The sequence below is a fragment of the Pristis pectinata genome, chromosome 4 (assembly GCF_009764475.1).
Source record: "Pristis pectinata isolate sPriPec2 chromosome 4, sPriPec2.1.pri, whole genome shotgun sequence".
Taxonomy (NCBI): Eukaryota; Metazoa; Chordata; class Chondrichthyes; order Rhinopristiformes; family Pristidae; genus Pristis; species Pristis pectinata.
This window is the reverse complement of record NC_067408.1, coordinates 4,613,585-4,627,209: the sequence shown is the minus strand read 5'-3', so window position 1 is coordinate 4,627,209 and position 13,625 is coordinate 4,613,585. Positions and strand designations below refer to the sequence as shown.

The window sequence follows — 13,625 nt, the reverse complement described above, 5'->3', positions numbered from 1 at the left end:
GAGACAACCCCTCCCCATGTCTAAGTCCTAGAGTTATACAGCATAGAAACAGGCCCCTCGGCCCTCTTTGTCCATGCCGACCAAGTTGTCTCCCTGAGCGAGACCCATTTGGCCCATATCTCTCTGCACCTTTCCTATCCGTCTCACTACGGGAAAGATGTGGAAGCCATAGGGTGCAGAGGAGATTTACAAGGATGTTGCCCGGATTGGGGAGCATGCCTTACGAGAACAGGTTGAGTGAACTCGGCCTTTTCTCCTTGGAGCGACGGAGGATGAGGGGGGACCTGATACAGGTGTATAAGATGATGAGAGGCATTGATCGTGTGGATAGTCAGAGGCTTTTTCCCAGGGCTGAAATGGTTGCCACAAGAGGACACAGGTTTAAGGTGGTGGGGAGTAGGTACAGAGGAGACGTCAGGGGTAAGTTTTTTACTCAGAGAGTGGTGAGTGTGTGGAAAGGAGGCGGACACGATAGGGTCTTTTAAGAGACTTTTGGATAGGTACATGGTGCTTAGAAAAATAGAGGGCTATGGGTAAGCCTAGTAATTTCTAAGGTAGGGACATGTTCGGCACAGCTTTGTGGGCCGAAGGGCCTGTATGTGCTGTATGTTTTCTATGTTCTATCCCCTATCCATGTACTTGTCAAAATATCTGTTAGTGTAATTGTACCCACCTCTACCACTTCCTCTGGCAGCTCGTTCCATATACCCACCACCCTCTGTGGGGGGGGGGGGGGGTAAAAGTTGCCCCTCAGTTCACCTTTAAATCTTTCCCCACTCACCTTGGACATAGAACAGCACAGGAACAGGCCCTTTGGCCCACGATGGCTGTGCTGAGCACGATGCCAAATTAAACTAAATCCCTTCTGCCTGCACGCGACCCACGTCCCTCTGTTCCCTGCATATTTTTGTGTTTATCTAAAAGACTTTAAAATGCCCCTATTGTACCTGCTGCCTCCACCAGAACCCCCCCCCCGGCAGCACATTCCAGGCACCCACCACTCTCTATAAAAATAAAACTTAACCCTCACCTCCCTTTTGAAATGTCCCCCTCTCTCCTTAAAGCTCTGCCATCTCGTATTTGACATTCCCACCTTGGGGAGTGGGGGAAAGATTCTAACTATTTATCCGATTTATGCCTCATAATTTTATAAACTTCTATCTCGCCTCAGCCTCTGCTGCTCCAGAGAAAACAATCCAAGTTGTCCAGCCTCTCCTTATAGCTCATCACTCTACTTCAGGCAGCATCCTGTTGAACCTCCTCTGCACCCTCTCTAAAGCCTCCACACCCTTCCAGTAATGGGGCAACCAGAACTGCATACAGTACTCCAAGTGCGGCCTAACCAGGTTTTTATACAGCTGCGTCTTGACTTCCTGACTCCTGTGTCCCAAGCAATGAAGGCAAACGTACCGTACACCTTCTCTACCACCCTATCTACTTTTGTGGCCACTTTCAGGGACGTATGCACTTGATTGTACATTCTCCCGTGTCTGCGTGGGTTTCCTCTGGGTGCTCCAGTTTCCTCCTACATTCTAAAAGGCGTACGGGTAGGTCAATTTGGGTTTAAAATGGGCGGCGCGGACTTGTTGGGCCGGAATAGCCTGTTACCACACTGTAAATAAAATTTAAAAACCACAAGCTCCCTCTGCACATCCATGCTGTTAAGGGTCCTGCCAGTAACTGTATACTTTTCCCTTACATTTGACCTCCCAAAGTGCGACACCTTGCAGTTGCCCAGATTAACCAGAACGCTGGTTAGACCACACTTGGAGTATTCTGTTCAGTTTTGGTCGCCTCATTATAGGAAGGATGCGGAAGCTTTAGAGAGGGTGCAGAGGAGATTTACCAGGATGCTGCCTGGATTGGAGAGCATGTCTTCTGAGGATAGGTTGAGTGAGCTCGGGCTTTTCTCTTTGGAGAGAAGGTGGATGAGAGGTGACTTGATAGAGGTGTACAAGATGATAAGAGGCATAGATCGAGTGGACAGTCAGAGACTTTTTCCCAGGGCGAAAATGGCTAGCACGAGGGGGCATAATTTTAAGGTGATTGGAGGAAGGTATAAGGGGGATGTCGGGTAATTTTTTACACAGAGAGTGGTGGGTGCGTGGAACGCACTGCCGGCAGAGGTTGTGGGGGCAGATACATTAGGGACATTTAAGAGACTCTTAGATAGACACATGAATGATAGAGAAGTGGAGGGCTATGTGGGAGGGAAGGGTTAGATAGATCTTAGAGCAGGATAAAATGTCGGCACAACATTGTGGGCCGAAGGGCCTGTACTGTGCTATAATGCTCTATGTAAACTTCATCTGCTATTTCTCCACTTGTAACTGCAACTGGTCTATACCCTGCATAGCCTCTGACGACCTTCTTCACTGCCTACATCTCCACCAATTTTTGTGCCGTACCAAGTCGTGATGCATCCCGACGCTTTCTATGGTGCATCGATAAAAATTGGTGAGGGTCAAAGGGGACAGGTCAAAGGGGACAGTCCAAATTTCTTCAGCCTCCGGAGGAAGTAGAGGCTGTCTCCTGTATTGTGCCGGTGAAAAAACTGAGAATTAGTGAGGACAGGTTGTCGGAGGCTGCAATGTCTGGTTTAATTACCTAGATTTTGTGGTTTAGCTGAGACGCGTTGTTCGTTGTTCTTCCAACTCATCCATGCTGACCAAGTTGTCTACCTGAGCTAGTCCCATTTGCCTGCATTTGGCAAATATCCCTCTGAACCTTTATCTTAATAAAACACCTTCGTCTATTATTGCAGGAGAGCTGACAGGCCACACAGAGAGGGTGACGGGGTTTTCGTTTTGTCCGCACGCTAGTCTGGCCAATACCTGCGCCAGCACATCCGACGATGGCACCGTCAAGATCTGGGACACGGAGACGAAAGCTGTGTTGAAGGAACATGCTGCTCACCAGGTTAGTTCCCCAGTGACGAAGGTCCCCATTGGAAGCCCACTGTTCCTTTACCAGTATGCTTTGGGCTGGGTTGTTCGTCAGATTTGTTTACAAAGAGGGAGAATTTTGGCTATAGCAACACCTCCTGTCTCAGTGTCTCTCAAAGGGCGTTACAACCAATGGAAAGTTTTTGAACTTCATTCATAGACTCATACAGCACGGAAATAGGCCAACTAGTCCATGCAAACCAAGATTCCTGTTTAAGCTAGTCCCATTTGCCTGTGTTTGGCCCATATCCCTCTAAACTTTCCTATCTATGTACCTGTTCAAGTGCCTTTTAAACGTTGTAATTGTACCTGCCTCAACCACTTCCTCTGGCAGCTTATTTCCATATATGGACTTTATATAAAAAGTTGCCCCTCAGGTTACTGTTAAATCTCTCCGCTCTCACCCTAAACCTATTTCCTCTGGAGTCACAGAGTAACACATCACCGAAACAGACCCTTCGGCCCAACTGGTCCATGTCAACCATGGTGCCCACCAAGCTAGTCCCATTTGCCTGCATTTAGAAACATAGAAAACCTACAGCACATACAGGCCCTTCGGCCCACAAAGTTGTGCCGAACATATCCCTATTACTAGGCTTACCCGTAGCCCTCTATTTTTCTAAGCTCCATATACCATTTGGGCCATATCCCTCTACCCATGTACTTCCCAAATGTCTTATAAATCTTGTATCGTACCTGCCTCTACCACTTCCTCTGGCAGCTCGTTCCATGGAGTCACCACCCTCTGCATGAAGAAGTCACTTTTTAAATCTTTCCCCTCTCACCTTCAACCTATGCCCTTTAGTTTTTTAGTTCCCCCTACCAGGGAAGAAGACAGTGGGCATTCACCCTATCTGTACCCTTCATGATTTTATACACCTCCTACATTCCAAGGAATAAAGTCCCAGCCCGTCCAACCTCTCCCTATAACTCAGGCCCACAAGTCCTGGCAACACTCTTGTAAATGTTCTTTGCGCTCTTTCCTGCTTAATGATGGTAAACAAAACCGTACACAATACTCCAGTTGCAGTCTCTTGTACAACTGTACCTCTAGTTCTCGATTCCCCAACCCTGGGAAGAATTACTTTGTAGATGTACGAGAGGGAAAGCTGCAATTTGTCCACGGTCCTTGCTTCAGATGACTTGCTTCAGTCAGAGGCTGGTGGAGGCCGAACCATTAGGTACATTTGAGGTGGAGATAGATGAATAATTGAAAGAATTGTTGGAGGAAGATAATTCGAATGCACAGAAATATATGAAGCTGCAGAGAGTAGTGGACTCAGCCCAGTACATCACAGGCACATCCCTCCCCACCATCAAAAGTATCTACACGATAAGATTTATTTACTAGTCACATGTACATCGAAACACACAGTGAAATGCATCTTTTGCGTAGTGTGTCCTGGGGGCAGCCCGCAAGTGTCGTCACACTTCCTGCGCCAACATAGCATGCCCACAACTCCTAACCCGCACGTCTTTGGAATGTGGGAGGAAACCGGAGCACCCGGAGGAAACCCACGCAGACACTGGGAGAATGTACAAACTCCTTACAGACAGTGGCGGGAATTGAACCCGGGTCGCTGGCGCTGTAATAGGTACACTGACCCCTACACTACCGTGATGCACTGTCTCAGGAAGGCAACATCCATCATCAAAGATCCCCACCATCTGGGCCGTGCCATCTTCTAGCAGCTACCATTGGGTAGGAGGTACAGAAGCCTGAAGTCCCACACCACCAGGTTCAAGAACAGCTACTTCCCTTCAACCATCAGGTTCTTGAACCAACACCCAAATCACTACCTCAGGGCAGAAACACTATGACCACTTTGCACTAAAATGGAGTTTATTTTGTATTGTTCTAATTGTGTTCTTTCTTGTATAATTTATGCTATTTTTTTTGTTTCTCTTGTGAATATTGTGTCTCTAATACTATGTGCCTGTGATACTGCTGCGGGTAAGTTTTTCATTGGCCCTGTGCATAGCAGGCACGGTGGTGTAGCAGTTAGCATGACGCTATTACAGCACCAGTGACCTGGGTTCAATTCCCGCCACTGTCTGCAAGCAGTTTGTACGTTCTCCCCGTGTCTGCGTGGGTTTCCTCCGGGTGCTCCGGTTTCCTCCCACATTCCAAAGATGTACGGGTTAGGAAGTTGTGGGCATGCTATGTTGGCGCTGGAAACGTGGCGACACTTGCGGGCTGTCCCCAGAACACTCTACGCAAAAGATGCATTTCACTGTGTGTTTTGATGTACATGTGACTAATAAAGATATCTAAATTTACTTGTGCACATGACAATAAACTTGACCTGTCTTAACTTGATTAAATTTTTGAAAGATCGAGGAACTGAGGGTTATGGGGAACTGGTAACAAAGAGGAGACCGGGGGGTAGATCAGCCATGATGGTACACAATGGTGGTGTAGGTTTGAGGGGCCGAGTGGCCTACTATTTTCTTGCGTTCTTGTGATTTGGGGGATCGGGTGATGTGGGGGTGGAACGGGAGGGTGGATGTTGAATTGACTGATGCTCCCATTGGATACGTGTGGGTGTGTAACAGGCTCCTGACTCTGTTGTCACAGACCACCATCACGGCGCTGCACTGGTCCCCACTGAGGAAGGATTTGGTGGTGTCGGGGGACGAGAAAGGGCTGGTGATCTGCTGGTGGCATTTCAAGGACGACACCCAGAGCTTCTTCCCGGAGCCCAGGCACATCTTCTGCCTGTCCTGTTCACCACACCATGAAGAGCACGTGGCAGTGGGGTAAGCACCTGTGTTCTGCACTGTTATCAGGAGCCAGTCACCCTCCCCCTCCCCTCATGGAAGCTTAGAACATAGAGCAGTCCAGCACAGGACAGGCCATTCGGCCCACGGTGTTGTGCCGATCTTGATGCCAATTTATACTAAATGTTCTCCTCATCCACATCCCTCCGTTCCCTTCATATTCATGTGTTGATCTAAAAGCCTCTTAAACTCCACCAAACTGCCTGCCTCCACCACTGGGGCAGGCACGGTAGTGTAGGGGTTAGCATGACGCTATTGCAGCGCCAGTGACCAGGGTTCAATTCCCGCCACTGTCTGTAAGGAGTTTGTATGTTCTCCCCGTGTCTGTGTGGCTTTCCTCCGGGTGCTCCGGTTTCCTCCCACATTCCAAAGACGTACGGGTTAGGAAGTTGTGGGCATGCTATGTTGGCGCCGGAAGCGTGGCGACGCTTGCGGGCTGCCCCCAGAACACTCTACGCAAAAGGTGCATTTCACTGTGTGTTTCCATGTACATGTAACCAATAACGATACCTTACCTTAAACCAAATGGTATAATTTTAATCCAAAAGCAAAAAAAAAACTGCAGTTGCTGGAAATCTGAAGTAACAGCAGAAAACATCAGTAATATTCACTACCGTGAACTTGTCTCCGTTCTCTTTTTCCACTAATTCCTTGTTTTCCAGTTTTTTTCCACTCTCTTGTATAATTTATGTTCTGTGCGTTGTCTGAACTTGCACGCCTGTGATGTTGCTGCAAGTTTTTCATTGTACCTGAACCTCACTGTACTTGTGCACATGACAATAGACTCAATTAGCTGGATTACTCAAAAGAGCCAGAATAGGCAGGATGGGCCAAGTGGTCACCTCCATTTGCAGGGACCTTCCTGACATCCCCAGGCTCTGAAGCCAACTGTCAGAATTTATTCCGTTGACTCCTCTCCAGTTGTGGCATCGGAGTTGTCTCGAGCTTTTCGGAGATCGTTTGCTTTTGTTGATCTTATCCTTGGGTCTCTGCATAACCCCAGGTCCGAACACAAAATGGATGAGGTTGTGTCACAAGACCATTTCTCTCCTGCACTGGGAACTTAACTCTTTCTTCTCCATCCAGGTACAAAGATGGGATGATTGTTATCATCGACATACACAGGAAGGGTGCTGTGGTTCACAGACTGCGGGGCCACGATGGGGAGATCCAGTCCCTGGCCTGGTGTCCACAGCTCTGTGAGGAGGGACTCCTGAGCCGTGCAGAAAGTGAGGCAGGTAGGACAATGGTGTCTCATCCTCATGGGTGACTGCAGTGTGTGTGACATCACCTTTCTCCCGACCAAGTCTCCAGCTGCAGGAGCCCATGTGATCACATGCTCAGAATCGATAGCACTGTGTTGTCCCTGCCCTGGGAGCCAGAGATGGGGCTGGGTAGTGGGAGCTTTACGGGCAGGCAGTGTAGCGGTTAGCGTAACACTATTACAGTGCCAGCGACCCGGGTTCAATTCCAGCCACTGTCTGTAAGGAGTTTGTACGTTCTCCCCGTGTCTGTGTGGGTTTCCTCCGGGTGCTCCGGTTTCCTCCCACATTCCAAAGACATACGGGTCAGGAAGTTGTAAGCATGCATTGTTGGTGCCAGAAGCGTGGCGACACTTGTGGGCTGCACCCAGAACACTTTACGCAAAAGATGCATTTCACTGTGTGTGTTGATGTACATGTGACCAATAAAGATATCTTATTCTGTATCCAACCTGTCCTGTGTGAGGCAAGAGTTGTATGGAGTTGTACAGAACAGAAATGCCCTTCGGTCCACTAATCTAATCCCACCTACCTGCATTAATTCCATATCTCTCTGTGCCCTGCTCATTCAAGTACTTGTCCCGCTGCCTTTTAAATGTTGTTACTGTTCTTGCTTCCACCTCCTCCTCTGGCAGCTCATTCCAGATACCAACTACTCTTTGTGTGGAAAATTTACCCCGTGATGTCTCTGCCCTGGGAGTGTGTGACGGGACAGTGTAGGGGGAGCTTTGCAGAATGTAAAAACTCATGCCTTCACTGCCACACCCAATACATCACGGGCATTTCCCTCCCCACCATTGGTAGTGTCTACAGGAGGTGCTGCCTCAAGAAGGCAACATCCATCATCAAAGATCCCCACCATCCGGGCCGTGCCATCTTCTCACAGCTCCCGTCGGGCAGGAGGTACAGAAGCCTGAAGTCCCACACCACCAGGTTCAGGAACAGCTACTTCCCTTCAACCATTCGGTTCTTGAACCATCCGGCACAACCCTGATCACTGCCTCAGTATAGCAACACTATGACCAATTAGACTTTTTTTTGTTCTAATTGTGTTTTCTTGTAAATATTGTGGATAATTTATGTTTAATTCACGTTTTTCTTTGTGAATGTTGTGTCTATAATACTATGTTCCTGTGATGCTGCTGCAAGTAAGTTTTTCATTGCACCTGTGCACATATGTACTTGTGCAGATGACAGGAAACTCGACTTTAACTTGGACTATGTTACCCCATGTCCCCAAATTTCGTTACACAGAGCCCTGTTCCTAACCTGGTGCCTGAGTAGCATTTAAACTTCCTGTCGTGCAAACATCTAATCTCAAGTATTTTATTCTAATCTGGAGTACTTGTTATTTTTCTGTCAGAGACAGATTGGCCAAATGGGGATCCTGTGAAAGAGGAGACGGAGCGATTCTGTGCCCTGGCGTCTGGGAGCAGGGACCAGACTATTCGCATTTGGAACTCCTCGACAGGCAAAGGTAAATTTAACATTTTGTTTGCTCTCTTGTCCTCTCTAACCATCCTCATTAACCTTTTAATCAGACGGCTTTGTCATCATCTTATAACCATAGCAACCCTGCCCTTGCTCAATCAGAGAGATTGTCCTGTCCATTCGTCTTCCATCTTATCTGCCTGTTTTCTCTCTTTCCCAGTCCTGATGAAAGCAAGTCTCTCTCTCTCCACAGACGCTGCCTGACCTGCTGAGTGTTTCCAGCGTTTTCTGTTTTTATTTCAGATTTCCAGCATCTGCAGTTTTTGTTTTGATTTTGGTTGTAGAATTTTATGCTCTTGCACAAAATGTTTGTTTAAAAAGTAAATTATTCTGTTCATCAAAGGTTTCATTATCTTTGGAGGCACAAGCGACTGCGGATGCTGGAATGTGGAGCAACACACAATCTGCTGGAGGAACTCAGCGGGTCGAGCAGCATCTGTGGGGGATGAAGGAATTGGCGACGTTTTGGGTTGAGACCCTGCATCAGGAGTCTTTGTCCTGATGCAGGGTCTTGACCTGAAATGTTGACAATTCCTTTCCCACCCCACAGATGCTGCTCGACCCGCTGAGTTCCTCCAGCAGATTGTTTCATTATCTTCACCTTGGAGTGCAGTATTTCTGTGGGAGGGTGTGGATATTGGATCTCTCTCCCATAAGCCCAGATGCCCACAGCTGGAGAGCAGTCGTAACACTATCTAGTGAAGTTACCTGGAGGGGTAAAATCCAAACCTTCAGCAGCTCTTGGGCATGTTCAGCGACTTGGAATCAGAAGGTTGTGGGTTTGAGCCTTGCCCTGGGGAACTGATCTCGGGGTCTGGCAGACACTCTGAAACAGTGCTGCACTATTGGAGGAGCTGTCTGTCAAATAAGATATTAAAATTTGTATATTTGTAGAAATAAAGATATAGAGCACAGGAACAGGCCCTTCAGCCCAGCTGGTGCATGCCGACCAAGATGCCCTATGCAAGCTAATCCCATTTGCTAGCATTTGGCCCATAACCTTCTAAACCTTTCCTATCCATGTACCTGCCCAACTGTCTTTTCAAAGTTGTTAATGTACCTGCCTCAACCACTTCGTCTGGCAGCTCGTTCCACATACACAGCACCCTTTGTGTAAAAAAAAAAGTTGCCCCTCGGGTTCCTATTAAATCTTTCCCCTCTCACCTTAAACTTTTGCCCTTCTACTTCTTGTTCCTCAACTCTGGGAAAAAGACGGAGTGCATTCACCCTATTTATGCCTCTCATGATTTTATACACCTCTATAAGATGACCCCTCAGTCTCCTATGATCCAAGGAATAAAGTCCTAGCCTGTCCAACCTCTCCCAGAACTCAGTCCCTCGAGTCCTGGCAACATCCTCGTACATCTTTTCTGCACCCTTTCCAGTTTAATAACATCTTCCCTATAGCAGGGCGACCAAAACTGAACACAATACTCCAAGTGCAGCCTCACCGGTGTCCTGTACAACCGCACCATGACCTCCCATATTTTATGCTCAGTGCCCTGACTTATGAAGGCCAGCGTGCCAAGATCCACCTTCACCTCCCTGTCTACCTGTCCATCCAGTCTCTCCTCAGGTTCTCCCCGTGTCTGTGTGGGTTTCCTCCAGGTGCTCCGGTTTCCCCCCACATTCCAAAGACGTACGGGTTAGGAAGTTGTGGGCACGCTATGTTGGCGCCGGAAGCGTGGCGACACTTGCGGGCTGCCCCCAGAACACTCTACGCAAAAGATGCATTTCACTGTGTGTTTTGATGTACATGTGACTAATAAAGATATCTCCCTCTCCCCCTCCCCCTCTCCCCCCCCCCCCCCCCCCCCCCCCCCCCCCACCCCCCCCCACCCCCATGAACGTTGGGAGTTCTCTTCCTTTGACCTCGGACTGTGTCCAAGGATGCAATCAATGGATTTTCAGACGGGGAGGAATGAGGTTTGGATAAAGCACAGGACTGGCTGAGATCTTATTGAATGATATCACAGGCTTGGGGCCGAATAACCGCCTACATCTGTTCATTATTTTCTTGCTTGTAATGTGCCTTCGATGCGGTGCAGCACTCCATGGTTGACTTGGATCTTGAACAATTTTGTGTTCCAGGTTTGTTGACCCTCAAGCTACCTCAGCTGAAGAGGAGGGGCGTGGCTGATCTGGGAACCAAGGAACGAATCTGGCTCACCGTACACTGGCCCCAGAATCATCCCACCCAGCTGGTGTCCAGCAGCTTCGGGTAAGGAGATGCTGTGGCTGGTCTGCTCCTCCAACCTTTGTTCTTGCTTCTGACGCCCCCAGTCTCGATGTTTCCATTGTACTCGAGGCCGGCCTCTCTCGTGTTTAAGTTGTCGAGTCTGTTGTCATGTGCACAGTGTGGTGAGGTACAGGTACAATGAAAAACGTGTTTACAGCAGCATCACAGGCATGTAGGTACAGACAACACACAGAACATAAATTTTTTATATTTATATTTTTATATATATTACAGTGAAGAAAATAAGACATTAGTGCAAAAGACAATCAGAGACATGTCCACGGCAGTGCGAGAGGTGGTCTGTAGTGTTGCGTTGCTGAGGTAGGGTTAGGGTTGTGCAGGTTGGTTCCTGAACCTGTTGGTTGAAGGGAAGTAGCTGTTCCTGAACCTGGTGGTGTGGGACTTCAGGCTTCTGTACCTCCTGCCTGACAGTAGCAGCGAGAAGAGGGCATGGCCCAGATGGTGGGGATCCTTGATGATAGACGCCACCGCCTTGAGGCAGCACCTCCTGTAGATGCTGTCAGTGGTGGGGAGGGCTGTGCCCGTGATGGACCGGGCTGTGTCCGCGATGGACCGGGCTGTGTCCGCTGCTCTGCAGCCTCTTGCGTTCCTGTTGCTTCTCAAGACCCTGAGACCATTCAACACTCTGCAGATTGTATTCTAAGTCACCCTGTGTTCTGTTCTCTCATTACTCCCTTGCACACAAACCTGCTGTGTCTCCTGGTCAAGTAAAGTCTCTTCAGTGGTCTCTCTGCTCCCTGTCTCTGCCATCTCCTTGGGCCTACAGTGATTGGTAAATTGGTTTATTATTGTCACTTATACAGAGATACAGTGAAAAACTTGTTTTGGAACATAGAACACTACAGCACGGTACAGGCCCTTCGGCCCACAATGTTGTGCTGACATTTTATCCTGCTCTAAGATCTATCTAACCCTTCCCTCCCATATAACCCTTTTTTCTATCATTCATGTGTCTAAGAGTCGCCTAAATGTCCCTAATGTATCTGCCCCCACAACCTCTGCCGGCAGTGCGTTCCATGCACCCACCACTCTCTGTGTAAAGAACTTACCCCTGACATCCCCCTTATACCTTCCTCCAATCACCTTAAAATTATGCCCCCTCGTGTTAGCCATTGTCGCCCTAGGAAAAAGTCTCTCTGTCCACTCGATCTATGCCTCTTATCATCTTGTACACCTCTATCAAGTCACCTCTCATCCTCCTCCTCTCCAAAGAGAGGAGCCCTAGCTCACTTGAACTATCCTCATTAATCATACCATTCTTGCGTACCATTCATACAGATCAATTCATTACAACAGTGCATTGAGGCAGTACAAGGGAAAATAACAACAGAATGTAGAATAAAATGTTACATTTACAGAGAAAATGCAGTGCAGGCAGACAATAAGGTGCAAAGTCACAATGAGGTAGATTGTGAGGTCAAGAGTCCATCTTATCGTACTAGGGAACCATTCAATAGTCATAACAGTGAGATAGAAGCTGTCCTTGAGCCTGGTGGTACGTGCTTTCAGGCTCTTGTATCTTCTGCCTGATGGGAGGGGGGAGGAGAGAGAATGTCGGGGTGGGTGGGGTCTTTGATTATGTTGGCTGCTTCACCAAGGCAGACAGAGTCCAGGGAGGGGAGGCTGGTTTCCTGTGCTGAGCTGTGTCCACAACTCTCTGCAGTTTCCTGTGGTCCTGGGCAGAGCAGTTGCCAGACCAAACCGTGATGCATCCGGATAGGATGCTTTCTATGGTGCATCGATAAAAGTTGGTGATGGTAGATGGGGACATTCCAAATTTCTTTAGCTTCCTGAGGAAGTAGAGGTGCTGGCGAGTTTTCTTGGCCGCAGTGTCTATGTGGTATTGGTATTGGTTTATTATTGTCACTTGTACTGAGGTACAGTGAAAACTTGTCTTGCAAACCGATCGTACAGGTCAATTCATTACCTCAGTGCAGTTACATTGAGGTAGTACAGAGTGCATTGATGTAGTACAGGTAAAAACAGTAACAGTACAGAGTAAAGTGTCACAGCTACAGAGAAAGTGCAGTGCAATAAGGTGCAAGGTCACAACAAGGTAGATTGCGAGGTCAGAGTCTATCTGATGGTTGGACCAGGACAGGATCCCGCACTCTGCCGGTCTTCCCAGCACCCCTGGTTTGTATTAGACCATAAGACAAAGGAGCAAAAGTCTTTCGGCCCATCGAGTCTGCTCTGCCATTCTATCGTGACCAGATCCATTCTCCCACTTAGCCCCACTTCCCTGCCTTCTCACCATAACCTTTGGTGCCCTGGCCACTCGGCATTGCTCCATCATTGGCAGCTGTGCCTTCAGAAGCCTTGGACCACGTGTTCGGGAACTCCCCCTCCGCCTCTCCACCTCCGTCCCTCCTTAAAACCCTCCGCTTTGCCCCAGCCGTCGGGTCACCTGCTCCAACGCCTCCTGAAGCCTACTGTTGCTGATCTTCCTCTCTGTGCAGGGGAGAGCTGCTGCTCTGGGACCTGGCGAAGGCAGGGAAGCAGAAGTGGACCCTCCTGGGCCAGTCAGAAGGACAGAACCACAGCAGGATTGTCTTCAACCTGAGCTCCGTCTGCGGAGAGGACGCCCGCGAGCTGCTGCTCTCCACCTCCATGGACCGAGATGTGAGTGCTTCCGAACGTTTCCCAACGTCAGGCAGGCACACAGACCTGCAGGGAATGGAGGGATGTGGATGGCGTGGAGGCAGAAGGGCTTTAGCTTAATTTGGTATTGTGTTCAGCACGGACACTGTGGGCCGAAGGGCCTGTTCCTGTGCTGTACTGTTCTATGTTCCATTTCTGAGCTTGCCTCGCTCACTTGACTTGAACCTAAATTTAATGCAGAGAAATGTGAGGTGTTGCATTTTGGAAGGACAAATCAAGGTAGGA

The 13,625-nt window shown here is 48.6% G+C and overlaps 1 protein-coding gene across 1 annotated transcript in view; it reads left to right on the top strand.

Annotated features, from left to right (window-relative positions):
* gemin5 (gem (nuclear organelle) associated protein 5) overlaps window positions 1-13,625 on the top strand; it is a 71,606-nt gene that overhangs the window by 1,832 nt on the left and 56,149 nt on the right. Inside the window, exons 2-7 of the mRNA XM_052013794.1 lie at window positions 2,765-2,919; window positions 5,524-5,705; window positions 6,813-6,964; window positions 8,352-8,465; window positions 10,571-10,700; window positions 13,199-13,361. Of these exons, the coding sequence (XP_051869754.1) occupies window positions 2,765-2,919; window positions 5,524-5,705; window positions 6,813-6,964; window positions 8,352-8,465; window positions 10,571-10,700; window positions 13,199-13,361 (896 nt within the window). The remainder of the gene's footprint in view (window positions 1-2,764; window positions 2,920-5,523; window positions 5,706-6,812; window positions 6,965-8,351; window positions 8,466-10,570; window positions 10,701-13,198; window positions 13,362-13,625) is intronic.